Below are 19,849 nucleotides of genomic sequence, written 5' to 3'. Positions count from 1 at the left end.
CGCACTCATCAAGTAATTGTTTCGTACTGTTTTAATTTTTTTCTTCTTACATTCTTCGGGTGATTTAGAGACACAATGCATTCCTCAGTGTGTAACACAATCCTCTCACTCCACCCTTTTATCCCATAGTCAATCACCATGCGCAGATTCTCTTTTTCATTTCAGTATATCATGATCAACCACACAAAAAAACACTTTTACCTTCAAAAACATTTCACAAGAAAACAGCAATCAATTATCATCATGTTTACCAACAGTTTCTTTTTAATTTCAATATATCATGATCACCAACATAAAAAATTATTTTACCTTAAAAACCATTGTTTCACAAGAAAACAGTATATCAAATATCATCATGTTAACCAACAGTCTCTTTTTCATTTCAATATATCATAGATTCATGATCAACCACACAAAACATACTTTTACCTTTTAACTTTGACCTAAAACATTTCACAAGAAAACAGCATTTCAATTTGCATCATGTTTACCATCAGTCTCTTTTTCATTTTAATATATCATGATCAACCCCACGAAAAATGCCTTTACCCTCAGAAATATTAATTCACAAGAAAACAGCATCAATTATCATAATTCATCCATTAATATCTGTCAAAACAATGAAATTCCAAAAGTTCAAAAACATTAAACATCCATTTTTATCTCATTATTTGTGATTATTTGTCTCATTATTTCTCACTACAACTTCAAAGTTCATGATTCCTGATTCCTAATAATATAGTTAAATAACAGACTGTTAAAGAAACGCAGAAAGATCCAACTCCTCATTCAAGTGACTTCAATTAATGAATCCAGAATACTTCTCTTTGTAATAATCTTTTATTTAAATTACCTCCTCCTCAAACACTTCTTCAATCCCCATGCATTCTAGTTGTTTAACGTCATGTTCACATTCTATAAAGTGTCTTGCTACTGCCGAGGTTATGTCTTGTGGTCGTATACTTGATTTATGTTCGCTAATTCGCAACTTTAACGGTCATGAAGACTTACATATATATTTTTGCCACGGACATTTTAACATGTAAACTATATTACGAGTAGAGCTGGTAATACATGTTTTTATTTTAATATTCTTAGCTGTTATTGGATTCAAAAATTCTTTACACTTTATTGGCTGAACTTTATTCTCATTCTTTATTCTCATTTAGCCACATTTTCTAGCTGTATACATAAGTATTGTTAACAGATACTTACATAATTACACAAGTATCGTTTTCTGTTAAAAATGGGATGCTAATTAATGAATGTTACAAATATTGTTCATTCTTATTAGATGTTAACATTAACAAACACTCAAATTAAGTTTGCTGTTCGTTCAAACTACTTATTTAAAATGTTCTGAATAAAAACAATTCTTGTGTGTTTTGGGGGAGACAACTTAATTGATTTGTTCAATCTACTTAATTTGTAAAAACTAAGAAGTTAACTTAATTCCTTTGTTGCCCCAACACAAATTGATTGTGTGGAAACCAGCATTTTTAAATGTAACAAAATTGTTACCAAACTAAACCGACAGAATAAGAAAAATTATGTTAAAGTCAAAAATAATTTTTTTATGATATAGAGAGATATTTGTTTTTGTTTTAAGCATAAACACTCAAATCTCATTCATTCTCTCATTTTCTTGTCGGCTTAGTCCCTTTATTAATCTGGGGTCGCCACAGCGGAATGAACTGCCAACTTATCCAGCAAGTTTTTTTTACGCAGCGGATGCCCTTCCAGCCGCAACCAATCTCTGGGAAACATCCACACACAGATTCACGCACACACACTCATACACTTCGTGAAGTTTATTCACAAACTAAATTCGAGAGAAGCAATTGATTATGATTGAACACGGCTGGTTCTGCATTAGCATGCATGATCCACCAATCAGGCCATTCCTAACCCACTATAAAGAGCCAGGGTTTTTTCCACTACAGTCATCTTCGATTTGAAGAATCCCCCCTTCCACCCCTACCTTTTCACCTTTCCCTCCATAGGGCAGCACGGTGGCCCAGTGACTAGCACTGTCGCCTCACAGCAAGAACGTCACCGGTTCTAGTCCTTTAACAGACCGGTGGTCGTTTCTGTGTGTAGTTTGCATGTTCTTCCCGTGCTTGCGTGGGTTTCCCCCGGGTCCTCCGGTTTCCTCCCACATTCCAAAAACATGCACAACAAATAAATTGATAAATCTAAATTTGCAATACAGGTAATCTCATACTGCAGCATATCTTTTAATAGCATTCAATTTTTAGTCATCAGCTCTTATCAAGGGGGAGTTGTCGAGATCTACCTAAGCTCGAGGCTCCCCTCTCTTTCTCCAAACGGGAGGGAGCCCAGGGCTCAAGAACCTTCGAGCTCAGGGCTCTCTCCCGGGACAGCATGCCAAACTTGCTTATAATCAATCATCAGCTAAGTGTGAACTCTTGAAGGACAATTTAGCCTACCCAATTCACCTGTACCACATGTCTTTGGACTGGGGGGAAAACCGGAGCCCCCGAAGAAAACCCACGCGAAGGCAGGGAGAACTCCACACAGAAACACAGAGGTTCGAACCAGCGACCTTCTTGCTGTGAGGCGGCAGCCTCGCCCCAACACTCAAACACTCAAATCTGTGCACTGTAATTAATACTTGATTCCACACAATTCCTTGTTTTCCCAACACAAATAGTTTGTTCACTTAATCATATTTAAGTGGATTAAACATAAAAAAATTAAGTTGTTCCCAAACAAGACTTGTGTAGAATTGTGTAGTTTCTACTAACTTTAAATTAGTAGTTTGAACAAACAGCAAAATATATCTACATGCATTAGATTTAATTCCATTCTACACACTCAGAAAAAAAATGGTACAAACACTCATCACATGTAACGGAATTGTACCTTAAGTCAAAGAAACAAATTTGTAAGATTGCATTCTGTACTAAGGATGCACCGATACCACTTTTTACAAGCCGATACCAATACTTCATAGATTTGGTTTCAATTATTTGGTTTATTTGTTTGCTTTTTTTTTTTTTTTTTTTAGCCTGTGGCAAGAATGAACACAAAAATCTTTTAACAGAAGACTGTTCCAAGCCAAAAATATACACAGATTGTTGATAACCCTGCAAATCCAGACCTTTTAATGACCTATTAATGATTAAGCAAAGATATTTAAAGGACTAGTTAACCTGACATGGGTCTACCGACTTTACACTTTACATTACACAAAGTGTGTGCAGGGTACGTTACCTTATTGAGTCACTCTCTTGGCATTGCATTTTGGGCACGCATAAAACCTTATTATGCGTGATTCTTTTCAACCCTATCATATTCACGAGTCCTGCTGTTAATCCGCTGGTCAAGTAAGTCAGCTATACTTGATGTTTAACTATGGGTGGGTAGTGGGTAGATAAGATTAATAGCTAAATACGCAAAATAATAATAAATAATGTTTTTTTGTTTTTTTTTAAACAAAAGTGATTTAGCACTGACGAGCCAACTGCAGAGAAACAAAGCAAGAGGGCCTATAGTCTATGCAGTGTGTAAACTTACAGGGTGGTGTTGGTCAATAGTCTTACTGCGCACCACGTTATTGAACTCCAATATCTCTGAGGGAGATTATTTGCCCAATAGCCTATATTAACTTAAGATTTAAAAAATAAAAGGCATTTTAAAAAAGGAACAACACGCAAATCGTCAACAAATAAAACTGGCCCCGTGGAGTTCAGCACCTGTCATCTTGCCAGTGTATGCTGTGTAGTGTGTATAGCGCCCTGTCATCTGGTGCTGGAGAGAAAGAGAGAGAGAGCGTGCGTAAGAGCTCAAAGCCGGCATATAACCAAAAGCAAGATCATATGGTTATAAATATTCCATTAACAATACTAATCAAAATATTTATACATTTACATGAAATGTTTATTGAGATTGTGTGATCTGTATAGGCTGTCTGATCTTTACAGAAGCTGTAAACTTTTTACATAATGTTCCATTACTTTAAATTTCTTTAATTTTTTATTTATAGTTTATAAATAAAATGAGTGCTAGCTTGTTCAGCTGTGATCATTATGCAAAGATCATATTTCATATTTGGATTATTCTTCAGTAGCCTAAAGATTTATCAATAATGTATTTTACAAACGGATTTTTTATAAGGACCAAGCTATTAATATATAATACATTAGGCTAATTAATACTTTAAGAAATTGAATTCAGGTAGGACAAACAAATCACATTCATGTAGTGAATTACCATTGAGTGGTATCGGTGCGTGTACTGGCCTTTCATGTCCGATATACAAGTATTATAACCCAATATCGACCTGATACTGGTATCGGTATTAGTGCATCCCTATTTGTGCCTTTGAGGACATGATCTGTACCATGGAAAACCGAAATGTACCTTTGGTTTTTAAAACCTGCAGATACAATATTGTACCATCATCCAGGTACAAATCTGATCCATGAAGTTACCACTATAGTGGCAAGACAATTTGCATCTTAACAGTGTCAAATGTGTTCCTTCAAGAGCTATTTAAAAGCATTTTGCTACAGTATCCAAAATGTGTCAATTCATTTTCTGTAAATATAAAACATCAAATACATTTTTAAACATTTTAAACAACTTTTTTTTTTTGTAAATGCACCATTTCCATTTACAATGAAGAATAAAAAATACTTTAACATCAATCAAAAGATCTACTTTTTGCTAAACATTTCACACCATATTTCACAAAAATGTTACAGAAATACATTTCCCATGTACAATATAATTTTTTTCTCAAATTTTTACACAATACCTTTGTAATCACTCAAAAGTTCATTTAATTTAATTAATTTTAAAATTAAAATAAAATTATGCAAAAGTATTGTATCGAGATATGCACAATGTTTAATTACTTTTACAATACTAAAATGTCATGAACACATTAAAGACTTATGCCAGCTCGTGTAGTAGAAAGCAAACGCCAAAAGTGCAAATATTAATGATGAAAATGTATTCATTAGAAAATGCTTAACAAAAATTTCTTAAAATGCCTTAAATGGTTAGTTTACAATACCTAGTTTTGTTTTACGTGTTGTTTTGTATTATAGAACTTAATAATTAATGTTTATGAGTTTTTTTAAACATATGCTTTTAAATGATGCTTCATGCTTTAATATGGAATTTATTCATAAAATGACTTTGAGAAAATGCCTTTGAGTAATATTTATTTTCATAGATATTGTAATAAAGAAGGAGTTGTCCAACACTTATGTACCTTTTTATGAGAACAATTGTGTACCTTCATTTCAGTTTTACCATAAAAGGTACAGAACAGTATAATAAGAGGTCTTTTCTGTACTATATAATGTACAACTTTAACAAAGGTACAAATCTGTTCTTTAAGGAACATTATTTGTACCACTGTGTACCTTTTTTCTGAGAGAGTATGATATTAAGACATTTTTAACACCTCAAATTGTGAAAAGCAAATTAATACCCTGCACCATAATGTTAGATAGCCTATAGTCTTGTTACACATTAACTTTTGAAATGTAATAATTCATTCCATATGACATGTTCCTCAAATAAATTCCACCATTAGTATCAAGTATGCTAAATGATTCCCCAAGTACATTTGTGATAATGTTTTTATGTGTTCACTCTGACCTCTTTCTGATATTTTTTTAGAGAGTATTAGAAAAAAAACACCTCACAGCTTGTAGACGGGCAATTTTAAGAGGCAATCTTGGATAATCACACTGTTGGATAATCACACTCGTGCATTATCAAGGTCACGGTAATGACTGAACTAAATGATATAGTTAAGCGAATTAAATTAACTAATAAAGCAGCCCAATGTTTCACTGAGGTTCATAAATTATTATCCATCATGTAATCTTTCCTTTGACCTGTTATAGAAAACAGCATTACCCAAAATGCACTCTGAGGGAAACCGAGCTTCGCTTTTTTCCGAGCTCAGCCAAACAGCCCTACAGACAGCACTCAGACCTGCAATGCCTGAATCCACCGAGTTTCCTCCGTTTAGACTCGGCGAGTCTCGGTTTGATCAGGTAATCAACAACCATGTCCAGCTCAAACTAATGTGAGAGGTTTTCTTTTTGCATTTGTTTGGTTTCTTCACACTGCTGACGGGGTTCGTATACAGATATTTCTTGTGAACTCTCGATGAACCCCATTTTGCTGATCAAAAGTGCTTTAGTTTACTTTACTCGCTACTTTACTTAATCAAAACCAACCAGCTTGAGTTCACGACAGCGTTTTATTTCCGCCTGACACACTATGGCAAGCCGTTGTAACATTTAGTAGCTGTATTAATTCTACCAGCACCTTTGTCAGCATCTTTTTTCTAGCACTATTTAAGGTATTAACTTGCCTACAAGTGCTTATTCTTTACACAGTAACATACATCCTTTACATCATGATTCTCTAGAATCAGTTCTGATCTTAGTTTAAACATCATTTATTTTTATTAATAGTATTAAATTAAGCTGGGGTCACACTAGAGTTGAGCATGTAAAATTCTGTAGTATGGTGCTATGAAAAGGGGCTTATTGGTGCTGCATAAAGATCGCGATCTTGATTCGACAACCTAGACGATTTTAATCCAGCATTTCTATGATTCTGTCAATCATTTTTTCAAGTTTAGGAGAGAAGCAAAGGCAGCTGCACGAATCTTTTTATTGTTTCACAAACGTTGTTCAGTGACATGGACACCCCCAAATGATGTTTAAAGAGTCACATACTGTATTTATAAGGTATAATTCCCCTAATAATGTCATTTTTGTTTTCATATAATGCTAATGCGATGCGAAGTATGAACAGCACTTAGCAGTGAAAATGAAACCGAAATCGTGCACATCATTTACATAATCCTATCGCATTTTAGAGTTATGACTGCGACAAGCATTTGATAAATTTTTTCTTTCATCCCGAACACACAGTTGTCCATGAAAATAAATGTTAACAGTGTCAGTATAACTACTCTAGCCTATATAATGTTGATTTTACCAGTGAATTAAGTGGTTGTCAATGACAAATTGCTAGCATATATCTCAAACATAATTCAACATCAGAATTATTATAAGTAGAATAGAATTATTTATAGAAACCAGTAGACCTACACATAATATTAATATTGTTGTTTTACCATATGTTCGAGAAAAAAACAATAATCTTATATTAAGCTTTATTTTACATCTACAGAATCGAGAGAAATTCTTGATCTTTATTTTAAGCAAAAAAATAGCGATTCTCATTTTAGTCAGAATCATGCAGCTCTAAGCGAGATTAAACAAGACAATTAGACATTTAAAAAAGCGAGCGATTGCTCCATAGTTTAAATTTCTGTCCAGAGAAGTCATGTTTTAATCTTCGATTGATCTCACGCAGTCAAGCAGGGCTGGAGTGGGACTCCTTTTCAGCCCTGGAGTTTCAAGCCTTAGACTGGCCCACGTCAGTGCAATATTTGAATAAATATACTGTGCTAAACTCTTTATAGATATCCAGTCCTTTGTAACGGTGGTCACACAAATAATAAAAATAAAATATGTACACATACATAAGTAACCAAAACAGTGTTATATGTCTTAACAATAATAATGAAAAAAAAAAAAAAAACTCAGGTCAGGTTCGAACTCAGGTCGACGGGGTCGTAACGTTAACGTGCTGACCACTATTTAACAATTAAATTGTAGTACCCAATGAATATAAAATTTGTTCTAGTCATAGCTGAAATATACTGTTGAAAACTAAACAGTTTTTAATACACTATAAAACCCAAAAAGTTAAGGTAACTTAATTGAACAATAGTAACAAAAGATTGACTAATAAAATACGTTCTATTCTTTTTAATAGGCATAACGACTAATGTCTAATGAATAAGTTGTGTCTAACAATATCAGTGTCTAATGTATACATACTGGTTAGCCTTTAATTTCGCTAATAAATAAGGTCAGCAGTAAAATGGTAAAACGGCTTGCCATAGGCTCACTCTGTGGTCAAGTCGCTTTAACAGTGACCTCTGTTGGTGACAAAACTACTTTTAAAATATGAAATTTGTTGCCTAGGACAATATTAATATTTTTCTCAGTGAATATATGTATTATATTTTGGTGTTTACACAGATTATTAAACAGATGTTTTTATTAAAATATATTTTAGTCACCAAACATCTTTAAAAATAGAAAGATAATACATTTACATTCACTCAAGATATTGGGGGAAATGACATACTACAAAATTTCTACAAAATGTTATATATATATATATATATATATATATATATATATATATATATATATATATATATATATATATATATATATATATATATATATAATATTTTACACTAACATATAGGCTAAATTATTTTTTGGACTTAGCTCCATATTTGGCTTCAGTACTGACTAATTTAATGTAATGTGTATTTTTTGTATATAATGTATATATTCACAAATCTATATATTGTATGTTGTATAATGTATATTGTGTATTTTGTATACCGTATAAATTCACAAATATATTGTAAAGCATTGTAAAGAAAATTTGCAATTAAAATTAGAGATTTGTGAGGTGGTGTATTAGGCCTATACATGTTGGGCACTGTATAGGCCTGAAGAATATTGTCAGAAATGCACTGTTCCATCAAAAAGTGTTTCTGGTAGGTAAATTTAAGTCCAAGGTGATGTTATTTACACCCAAAACCTTACACAGGCCTAATAATAAAAAAAAATAAATATAATATAACATAACAGAAAGTGCTTGCTTGTACTGTAACCAGAAAACATGGGGACTGTTTTGTTCTGATCCCTAAAAATGTAGTTAATATGCCGCTTTTAACTCCTTTGAGAACTTCTTGACATCTTTACATGTTATGTTTTTACTTGTGGGTGCCGTAGCAAGATAGCTCATGAAGTCAGTTCATTATTTCCCTGCTTCAGCAACTACTTTCTAATAAAACACGCGGAAACTAGAACACTCACTGCGACAAAAAACAATTTAAGGCATTTTATATGTATTAGTGACTCAATAACTTTAACCTTAGAGGAAGAGGAACGATAAGGTAATTTATTTATTCATTCATTTATTTATTTAATACAGATGATTCACATCTGCTGTTATTGCTCCAGCGGTACCGCTTTTCATATGTGCAAGGGGCCGTCTGTTAGACGTGATAAACAGAGAATATGTATAATCTTGTATTTCTCGTTTCACACGCACATTTGACGATTTTAATTGCGTTGAAAGAAGTTTTTAGGTCTGCGGATCAAGCAGCAGACAGTTGGTGCGCGCGCATAATGAGGCGGACACACCTGGCGCGCGAAAACAACTGGCTTGGCCCTGGTGTCAGAGTCTACATCAGCAGCTGATTTCCGCGTCTGGAGAAACTTTCTGAGACCTCACAAATAATTTGTCCTATAATTGTGAACATATGATTAATAATCAGGATTATTAATCACGGAAGAACTGTTCTTATTTCACATAAACCATGCCCTTCAGGCGACTAGCCCAGTTTTAGAATACATGGATTCTTGCGCTGCCAAACAGTTCAGAAAACACGAAGAATTAACCAGCAAACTGTAGTCTAACAGTCAGTTTCATTAGTTTACAAATCTAAGTAGTTATCATCAGGGCTGGACTGGGGCAAAAAATCGGCCCTGGCATTTTGGGCCAGAGCGGCCCACTAAATTAAATCAAAATGCTATCTATCTATGCACATCCAATATTTTTATCAACTCATATTCTATAAAACACAAAAGCCATATATATGAAATAAATAAATAAATACAAACTTTAATCTCAATTTAATTTCTGTATACTGTCCATAAAGATATTTGTTGAGTTCTAAAAAATACACTATTCATTCATTTATTTTTCTTCGCATTAGTCCCTTATTTATCAGGGGTTGCCGCAGTGGAATGAACTGCCAACTATTCCAGCATGTTTTATGCAGCAGATGCCTTTCCAGCCACAACCCAATATTGGAAATCACCCATACACACTCATTCACACACTCTCATACACTCCAGCCAATTTAGCTTATTCAATACGCTATTCACTCAGCCTATATTCAATAATAAACATAAAAAAACTGCCTGCTAATGCATGGCTAAATCTTCAAAGGGAACTGTGTTACATTTTAACCTCTTTCACCTCATCCTCATCTAAACAATGAAAACATAATATAAGTCAAATTTGTTTCATTTTGATATTTTGATTAACAGACACCAAACAGCCTCGTGTAGCTGCATATTTATATGAGCATCATCTTCACTCTGCATATTTATAACAAAACAGGGCTTAAATATAACTGTCTCCTTTCATTTCCATTGAAAAGAATGAACTTTACCCCGTCTCTTTTGCAGAATATCAGCTTTAATAACCAATAATGGCCATTATAACAGTATATGTACATTAAATTTAAACGATAAAGGTAAGCAATCAGTCAATGTGCAGAATCAGTGTATGTGGTTACATAAATGAATATATTAGCTTATCTTTGCACTCAGCCAAAACAGTTAACTGAGAACAAGTGATTCAAAAGACATAAGAATTGTTAGATAGAGACAACAAGATGAATTCAATATCACGTTTAACAACTATAGTGAGATGAGATCATCCAGCAGATGAACTGTCTGACATGCACTACACTCTCACCTGGGGTTTATGCTCACCCGCTGAACTACTGGCTCTTGGCAGAGAGTGGGCATGTGTGTGGTCGCGTGATTTGCACTTTTAGCCGTGTACTAGAATGAACGGAGAACTTTTCTGAACCGCTAAATGAAACACCGGTGTATTTCCCGCGATTTCTCTGCGCCTCCCTTGCGTTTCTTCTCTCTGACTCTCGACTATTTTGACAAATACACACAGACGACGCACTCTCACATGGAGTCCAAAATAGGAGTTTGTGATTGGACCAGCCCAACGTCAATACCGAAAAGAGCCAATGGGCTGCAGAGTGTCACATGGGTCGGCCCGGTTTGTCTGTCCGGGAAAAAAGCATCTCACTTTCAAAGAGTCACAGATCACAGCAGCGTCAATTAATAAGGCAGAAAAAAACGATAGGCTGTTACGCCTTTTAATGGCCGATCAGATCATAAGACGATGATCAGCCCGGCCCAAAAAGTACGTCGGCCCACCGGGAAAGTGCCCGCTCTGCCAGATGGCCAGTCCGCCTGGTTATCATTGTCCACCTTTTTAAACATGCATCGTTTGCACCTCGTGTGTCCTTTTATTCCTTAGTGGTCGCCACAGCAGAATGAACCGCCAACTTTTCCAGCTCATATTTTAAACAGCGGATATTATCTCTCTCTCTATCTATCTATCTATCTATCTATCTATCTATCTATCTATCTATCTATCTATCTATCTATCTATCTATCTATCTATCTATCTATCTATCTATCTATCTATTTTTGTCTGTCTGTCTGTCTGTCTCTCTGTCTGTCTGTCCGTCAGTCCGTCCGTCCGTCCACCCACCCATCTATCCATCCATCCATCCATCCACACACATGAGTAGCAGTGCGATATGGCTCGAATACCTTAGTTTCGATATGTAGCCATATTAGACTGCTACGAGTGTAATACTGCATTTAGACTTTTTGTAAGAGAAACTACTTTCTTCCGCCGTTCATACACATCTGCAGTTGACCATGAGAACAACAGAAACCGGTGCTAATTCCCCAAAGTTACTTTATGATTCTCTTGCGCAATGTCTAAAGTGATGACAAAATGGGTTATTTTGCTCATATTTTAAGATTATAAGGCTGAACAGCATAAAATGCCATCAGTCTACAGATATTTCTCATTATCTCTCTGTTGCAATCCGGAGATCACAATAATTAGCGCCGAAAAACCAAAGTAAAGCAAACACTACCAGATTACCATGGTAAAAATACAGCACTACAATAACAAAAGAGAGAGATCAACTTTGAATGTCACTTACCTGTTCTGTAATGATTTTTTTTTTTCAGCTGGACGCAATGTACACTTAAAAATACTGGTTTTCTCTACTTATTATGGGGTTTCTGTCACCATCTTGTGGCGGATTGTCAACAATCTTTGCTCTGCTTGGTATGGCAGGCTTGCTGCTAACATGCTGAATCTCCAAAATTTTGTTTAAATGTTTAAAATAGGCACTATCCTTATAAATAAACTGCAGTTTTAATCTAAACGACTACATTCTTGCCTAAAAAAGCCTTAGAAGTACATTATGTTGTCCAACAGCTGTAATATTCATCAAACTGTAGTCCTCTGCTTAAATTGTGTGAGCGGAGTAATACACAAGGGTGAAGAGACTGTTCAAGTGCTGATATTACTTTCTTATCTCACAACTGTCAGCCAGTCAGATTCGAGAACCAGACAGAACTGCTGCATAGATATATATTATATATTGTGGATATGTTTATATATAGCCACAAATTAACCATGATTATACACTGACTATAGTAAACCAAAGTAAAACCATAAGTAAAACTGTGGTTATGCAAATGAGTAATGAATCAGAGCTATTGTTTTGCTGTCATTTCAGGGATCATTTTATGGTAGGTTGAGACACTTCCTGGATGTGATTGACCCTCGCACACTCTTTGTATCAGGGGTAAGTTGTAGTCATCCACAAATGCGTTGATAGTTTAGCTAGATTGTAAATGCCGTCTGCTTTGTTTTTAATTTAGAGACGTTTAAATGAATGTATGAAACTCCTGGATCAGTTCAAAAATGGAACTCTTCCTCCAGGTGTGACTAATGGACAGGTAAGTTTGAGACCTATTGTAATAAACTGTTGTTTAAACCAACTGGTACTCTCTTATGTCAGATTTTGACAACTAATCAGTATTAAGAATAGCCCTTCTAAAATCTTATGCCATAGATAAGAAACATATTAAACTAGACATTGGTTTCTGATCATCATTGCTCATTCACGTGTGATTTAATTGAGAATACAAAACAAGTGACATCCAGAAACAAGATAGCATAGCATAATCAAGTAACATAGGAAATCCAATAAGCTGTCTTTTGTTTTATTCTGTTTGAAAGATGTGTATGAAAATTTGTGCTACTATCAATTAATGTCATATATGCAAGAATGAAGGAAAAAAAAAACATTCTAGTTCTGTCAGGGTGTTGTGAAGTATTTCAGATTTGGCATCAATTGTCATCTTCTATGAAAAGCTATATAAGATAATAGAGACACAATATATATATATATATATATATATATATATATATATATATATATATATTTGTGTTCTGATGATCATTGTTGTTTATGAATATCCATAACTTTCTACATCAAATGCAATGTAAATGTTAGAGGATCCAGAGGTTTTCCCAGTTACACAAAACATTTGATGAAACATTTGTAAGCTCTATGTAATTTAGTCTATTATATTCAACAAATGGAAATGATTTTTGTTGTCAGTAATCTTCTAAATTATACTTTAAATGATCCTGATAATATATTACCAACAATGTATAATCCAAAATGCATAAAATGTTTTCCATTTTTAGTTGAAAACAGAGTTGTATAATTGGAAGTGTTGTACATTGGAAGTACATGCCTCAGCCTACATTTTCGTCTAAAGTAAATCAGTAGGGGGCTACAATGTGAGCTACAAGCAAACTGACCACACCAGAAAAGCTGTCTATAGGTGAGGCAAACATATTTGATTACAAATCAGATCAGAATTTTTTCTCCACCTGAACTTGATGTGCTCATACAAATTTATAGTAAATATGGCCATACATTAAATAGAAAAGCAACACCACTGCATCGGCAAAACAGAGACAGTTAGCATGGATAAACATAGCTGCTTAAGTTAATGCGTAAGTTTTCATTTAAAATATTGATAGTATTTAAATATTTAAGTATAATTTTAAAAAAGTTGGGAACACGGTTGCGCAGTGTAGCACAATTGCCTTACAGCACGAAGGTCACTGGTTTGAGCCCCAGCTAGGTCATTTGGCATTTCTGTGTGGAGTTTGCATGTTCTCCCCCGTTCACATGGGTATGCTCTGTGTGCTACACCTTCCCCCACAATCCAGAAACATGTGATAAAGGTGAATTGGGGTGAGCTAAAATTGTGTGTGTCTGTGTGTGTCTGTGTGTGTCTGTGTGTGTGTCTGCGTGTGTGTCTGCGTGTGTGTCTGCGTGTGTGTCTGCGTGTGTGTCTGCGTGTGTGTCTGCGTGTGTGTCTGCGTGTGCGTGTGTGTGCGTGTGTGTGTGTGTGTGTGAGAGTGTTTATGGATTTTTCCCTGACATTGGTTGGAGCTGAAAGGCCATTCGCCGCGTAAAACATATGCTGGATAAGTTGGCGGTTCATTCTGTTGTGGCGAGCCCAGATTAAAAAAAAAGGGACTAAGCTGAAAAGAAGATGAATGAATGAATAAAAAAAATTAATGTAATGTGTGAGGTTTATAGACTTTTCACTTGAAACTATGTAATTATATTAAATTACATAAAATAGACTAATGCATATTTTCTACAACACATTTGACAAAACAAGAATGCATATAACCTTAGCTTAATGTTTAGTGGAAATGTTTAATTTAAGGTTCCCACTTTTACACACGTTGATCAGTTTAGGATAAAATGTCTAAAATTGAGTTTTTAAAAGATTTATAAGTGCACTTGTGTGTCTGCCATTTTTAATAATCAAGAAGTAGAGGTTGATATGACATTTAGAATGTAAGCTGTACTAAAAAACTGTTTTTAGAACGAGTAATAATCCCATTAATCTAGTTACAGTACATGTCCCTGTCATAGGTCAGTAAATTTAAGCTAACTATTTATTAAAAAAGGACAAGCCATTCTCGTAACCTTTTTTTCTTTGTGTGACTGAAATGTATAGGCAATGAATGATTAAGGCCAAGGAGCGAAGAACCGCTTTGTCTTTAAATAAGGGAAAGAGACCAACAGAAACTTAAGCCGCCTTTCCACTGCACACGACAAGCGACAAGCAACAGACCGGAAGTCATTCATTTCCAATTGAGAGCAGTCCGGGAGCTTTGCTGAGTTCAGATCATCTCCGTATGTGGAAAATTCGGATCCGAATTGAGCTGCGGATCCGTTGAAATATTTGAACTCCTGCGACTAGACCGTATGCAACCTGCCGACCGGATGTGATGTATTCCAGATTTGTCTAAGCAGATCCGTGCGTTAGATGAGAAATAGGAGTTTATTTGGTTATTTTTTTGAATTATAAAAAGTCTATATATAAAAACATCTTTTTTGTTCATAAATGTAAGAAAGTTATAAAAATTTATATTTTAAATGTTGTCTCCACATTCCATCCAATATTTTAGTGGTCTATGAGTTTCTAGTATTTATTCATCCATTAAACTATGTAAACGCACGGCACAGAGAATAAAGGCTCTTGCTTTTGCTCTCCTTTATTTCGGACACCGAATCAGCTTCTCCGGCAACACTGAAAATACTGTGCGGCTGCCACAAGGGGGCGTATTCTGACAGTCATGTCCAAATGTCATCTGCAGTGGAAAGGCGGCTTCAGAGTTTAGAGAATAAAACCTGCTCCTGACCAGGTTTGGTTCACAGAGTAAGTTACCACAGTAACTTACTCTGAATAAAAGTTACCTCTCTTTCAGAAACAGCCTTGACTTACTCTGCTTTCTCGAGTTTGAAAAACCTGCCATTTTGAAACGGATAACCCAGAGTTTCTCTCATTTAGGGTTAAGGTTAAATTAGGTTGAAACCGGGCCATTAAGTTGTTCTGTGGTCTTTATTTGGTGTTGTGCAAAGAACTGTAAAATAATCCTTTATTTGTTGATAATATGTTTCTGTAGATATCATTAGTGTGAAAAGGAACAATTATGGTTGGTGTCTACCATACTGTCCTGTAGCATTCATTTTATCAAGATGCTGAAATCAAACACGTGCTGAAGTAAAAAAAAAATTGCGGTTTCACAAAAACGTAGTCTGAAGCATGTATTTCCAACAAGCCTGAGTTGGTTTCTTCATAGAATCATGGTTGCCAATAAAGTGTATATAGTTATTAGAGAACATCAATCTGTCCAATCCTATCAAACTATCAGATTCTAAAAGGTAATATGTGTGTTGTGTCAAAAAAAATTATATTTCTTGTTAACTTGAATGTTTCTCTCTGTGTTTAGCTTTGGAAAGCCCAGAAGATTAAGCAGGTGAGTGTGAACACTGTTGAACACCTATTACAGGTGCCTGATGAAAGAACATGCTCAAATCACTCAGCATCTACTTGAGCAGCGTAACACACACTCTCAAGCTGTAGTCCAGAATAGTGGTGTAATGAGTGGAAAATTGCATATAACCTCAACACGGTAAATCTCCCATCAGTCTCCTCTCACCTCTTATTCCCTCTGGTTTCTTCCTTGTCATCTTGTCTACTGTCTGTGGATTCATTAAATCCTCAGGCCATCATCCATCCAGACACAGGAGAGAAGATCCCCATGCCCTTTCGCATGTCAGGTAAGGGTGTGAGGGTGTTTTTTTCGACTTGCTTGTCTGTGTGTGTGTCTCTATCATGGGTGGTAGGCAGTTTTCTGCTTGTTACCAGCTCTGGAGACTTGAGTTGGGTGGTAGGGGGTCTCACTGGACAGATCTGCTGGCAAAGGTCACACTCAGCTGGGCTCTGATTAAAGCCTCTCCCTCCTGCTGTCTGGAAGTGTTGTTGGGCCACTCAGAAATAGGAGTATTTTAGTCTTCTGTTAACACCACTATTTAAAGAGAGAACTGATAGATAGATAGAGAGAGAGAGAGAGAGAGAGAGACCTGCCTGACAATTATGATGGCTACCCCTGACCCATGCTATCTTTTATGAGTAATGAGGTCTTTATTAATGTGTTAAAGGTCAGTAATAAAGTCATATGAGATTCTATAATCCTGATCATTAAAGTAAACATGGCATGTAATGTACTTCTGTGGCCTGATCTACTATATTCAAATGTCAAAATGACATTATTAGAGGTATTACATTATTGGATCAGGGGTTAATTTTTCATCTGAATACCTCCTTCCTTGTTCTTTTCATTGGTGTATGTTTTTCTTTTTTATTTCAGGTTTTGTGCCCTTTGGTACTCCAGTGGTAGGTAATTGTAAGAGATGTTCAACTTTTCTTCTCGTATAGGTCATTGGATGTAAACTTTAAATCACTTCCCATGAATTACTCTTCCATTTATAGGTCGTAGGCCTATTGTTACCCAATCAGACATTTTCTTCTACCATCTTTTGGCAGGTATGGATGGTATACCTGTGTTTTTCATTTTTTTCTTTTCTGGTTATGTTTACTTTAAACCAAGGATATTATAGTTTAGCACTTCTGAATGAGTTTATATTTTGGTTCTATTTTAGAATTTGCTGTTCATTTAATATAATTTTAATTTTGTTTTAGTTAGTTTCACAAATTTTTATTACTGGCCACTTTATTAGGTACACCTGTCCAACTGCTTAACGCAAATTTCTAATTAGCCAATCACTTTGCAGCAACTTAATAGGCATATTGACATGGTCAAGACAATCTGCTGTAGTTCAAACTGGTCATCAGAAAGGGGAAGAAAGGTGATTTAAGAGACTTTTAAAGTGTCATGGTTGGTAATGCCAGACAGGTTCGTCTGAGTATCAGAAATTGCTGATCTACTGGGATTTTCATGCACAACTATCTCTAGGGTTTACTGAGAATGGTCCAAAAAAGAGATAATATTCAGTAAGCGGCAGTTTTGTGGGCACAAATGCCGTGTTGATGCCAGAGGTCAGAGGAGAATGGCCAGAATGGTTCCAACTGATAAAAAGGCAACAGCAACTCAAATAACAGAAGAGCATCTCTGAATTCAATTCAATTCATCTTTATTTCTATAGCGCTTTTATAATGTAGATTGTGTCAAAGCAGCTTCAGATTATAAAAAGCCCAAATCATCTCAGACTGGTTTCTTGAACATGACAATGAGTTCATTGTACTCAAATGGCCCCCATGAGTCACCAGAACTCAATCCAACAGAGCACATTTGGGATGTGGTGGAATGAGAGATTCGCATCATGGATGTGCAGCCGACAAATCTGCAGCAACTGTGTGATGCTATCATGTCAATATGGACCAAAATCTTGGAGGAATATTTTCTAGTACTTTGAATCTATGCCACGAAGGATTAAGGCAGTTCTGAAGGCAAAAGGGGGTAAAACCCAGTACTAGTAAGCTGTACCTAATAAAGTGGCTGGTGAGTGCATATTTAATTTTAGTTTAGCAGACCTAGCAAAACACATCCAGTGTCAACCAAAGTAAAGTTTAGTGTTTGCACTTACATTAATTTTTGTGCAAACCCCTAAGAAATAAAAATAATAATGATAAAATAACTGTTTGAACAAATACTGAATCCAAATCTATAAAAATGCAACAAATAAAAGTAAAAATTGTGAATTATTCAGACACTTCATTGTATTATTCATTCAATTTAAATTTATTTGTATAGCACTCTTCACAAAATATATAGTTCATAAACAGCTTTACAAAAGGTGCACATGATTTCTATATTAGTCAAAATGAGAAAAGCTAAGGAGTTGCGTATAGTAATTTAAGCATAGTTAACCTGCAGTTATACAGTGTATAGTGTTCTTCCAAAAAGATAATGTCTATGTATAATGTATTATGACATCTACTTGTGTATTGAGTGTTTGCCATACTATATTAGTTAAATATGACTTTGTGTTGTTTGTAGAAATTTTTTCATATGTAATTATGCGCAAGACTGATGTGTTTGTTTGTAATTTATAAGCGTCATCTACAGTTGTTACAGTTTTTGATTTTCCACCACAAAATGAGTGCTAAATAATTCAGAAATTATTATTTATTTTTGCTAAATAATCTTTTATTACAGTTAGTTTTTCAGTTTTAGTTTTTTATTTAATGTTTTTTTTTAAGTTAACGAAAATGTTATTTGGCCAATAGTTTTAGTCTTAGATTTAGTTTTCCTTTGCTAAAATGTTGCTGTGAAATGAGAATGAGCCTGTGTTGGAAATAAATCTCAGTGTCTTTTTCACAGTGGCTGAACCAGAGCCACAATGCCTGTGTCAACTACTGCAACCGTAATGCAACTAAGGTGAGGTGCACACACATAACGCAACATATGGTGACTTCACGTGCCATATGCTGTGCATATATTATACTGGAAGAGCATATGTAATCATTTAATAATCTCAAAGCTCACAACAGATCTAAATCTAAAGGTTTATTAGTAATTGTTAATCAGTTTCACTAATAATCAGTTTCATCTAATATTCCTCAGGTTTTTAAATAATTGAAGAAAATTGTCTATGTGACCAACTAAAGTTCATTATGATCTTTCAAAATTCTTTATAAACATAAGAAAACATCTATGAAATCAAAACTGTAAAGAGCACAGCGTTGTAAACTTGCCTACACCATGGTTGCATGCGTTTAGTGTAGTCATTGTTAATCTTTAGTCTTTTTCTTAAATAACTCTTCTTTTTTGAGATAGAGAGAAATCCAAACATGTATACATACCCAACAACCTCTGCAGTACCACTTGTAACCATATTATTCAATAACAATAAAAAACAAAAAATAAATAAAAATCTTTTATTTGTTGGATAGCACAGACATTATCTCAGGAAAAATATTTGATAAAAAAATGTATATATTTTATAGTCCTACTCTGCATGTTCATTACTAATTATTATTATATAGTATAACAACTACTGTAGCTCTAAACTTATACTTAGATACTAGTATTAGTCCATTGGAAACTAGTGCTTATTTAATGCTTTCTACTTATTCATTAGGGACTAGTGCTTATTTATTAGATACTAGTACTTATTGATTATTTAATAGACACATGTAGTTATTGATCGGGTATT

At 34.8% G+C, this 19,849-nt stretch overlaps 1 protein-coding gene across 12 annotated transcripts in view; it reads left to right on the top strand.

The window, feature by feature from the left end:
• Positions 1-3,189: 3,189 nt before the first annotated feature.
• Positions 3,190-19,849, top strand: part of sfxn5a (sideroflexin 5a) — a 66,173-nt gene continuing 49,513 nt past the window's right edge. For 3 of the 12 annotated variants that reach the window (XM_087278109.1, XM_087278107.1, XM_087278103.1), the window contains exons 1-7: positions 5,916-6,041; positions 12,521-12,589; positions 12,666-12,743; positions 16,120-16,146; positions 16,396-16,450; positions 17,041-17,066; positions 17,163-17,216. In XM_087278109.1, the coding sequence (XP_087134235.1) occupies positions 5,985-6,041; positions 12,521-12,589; positions 12,666-12,743; positions 16,120-16,146; positions 16,396-16,450; positions 17,041-17,066; positions 17,163-17,216 (366 nt within the window). In that variant the 5' untranslated portion in view covers positions 5,916-5,984. 12 annotated transcript variants of the gene reach the window in all.

Source organism: Danio rerio, chromosome 13, assembly GCF_052040795.2.
Source record: "Danio rerio strain M-AB ecotype USA chromosome 13, GRCz13ab, whole genome shotgun sequence".
Taxonomy (NCBI): Eukaryota; Metazoa; Chordata; class Actinopteri; order Cypriniformes; family Danionidae; genus Danio; species Danio rerio.
Note: the sequence above shows the minus strand (reverse complement) of the source record. Positions and strands in the feature narration are given on the sequence as shown.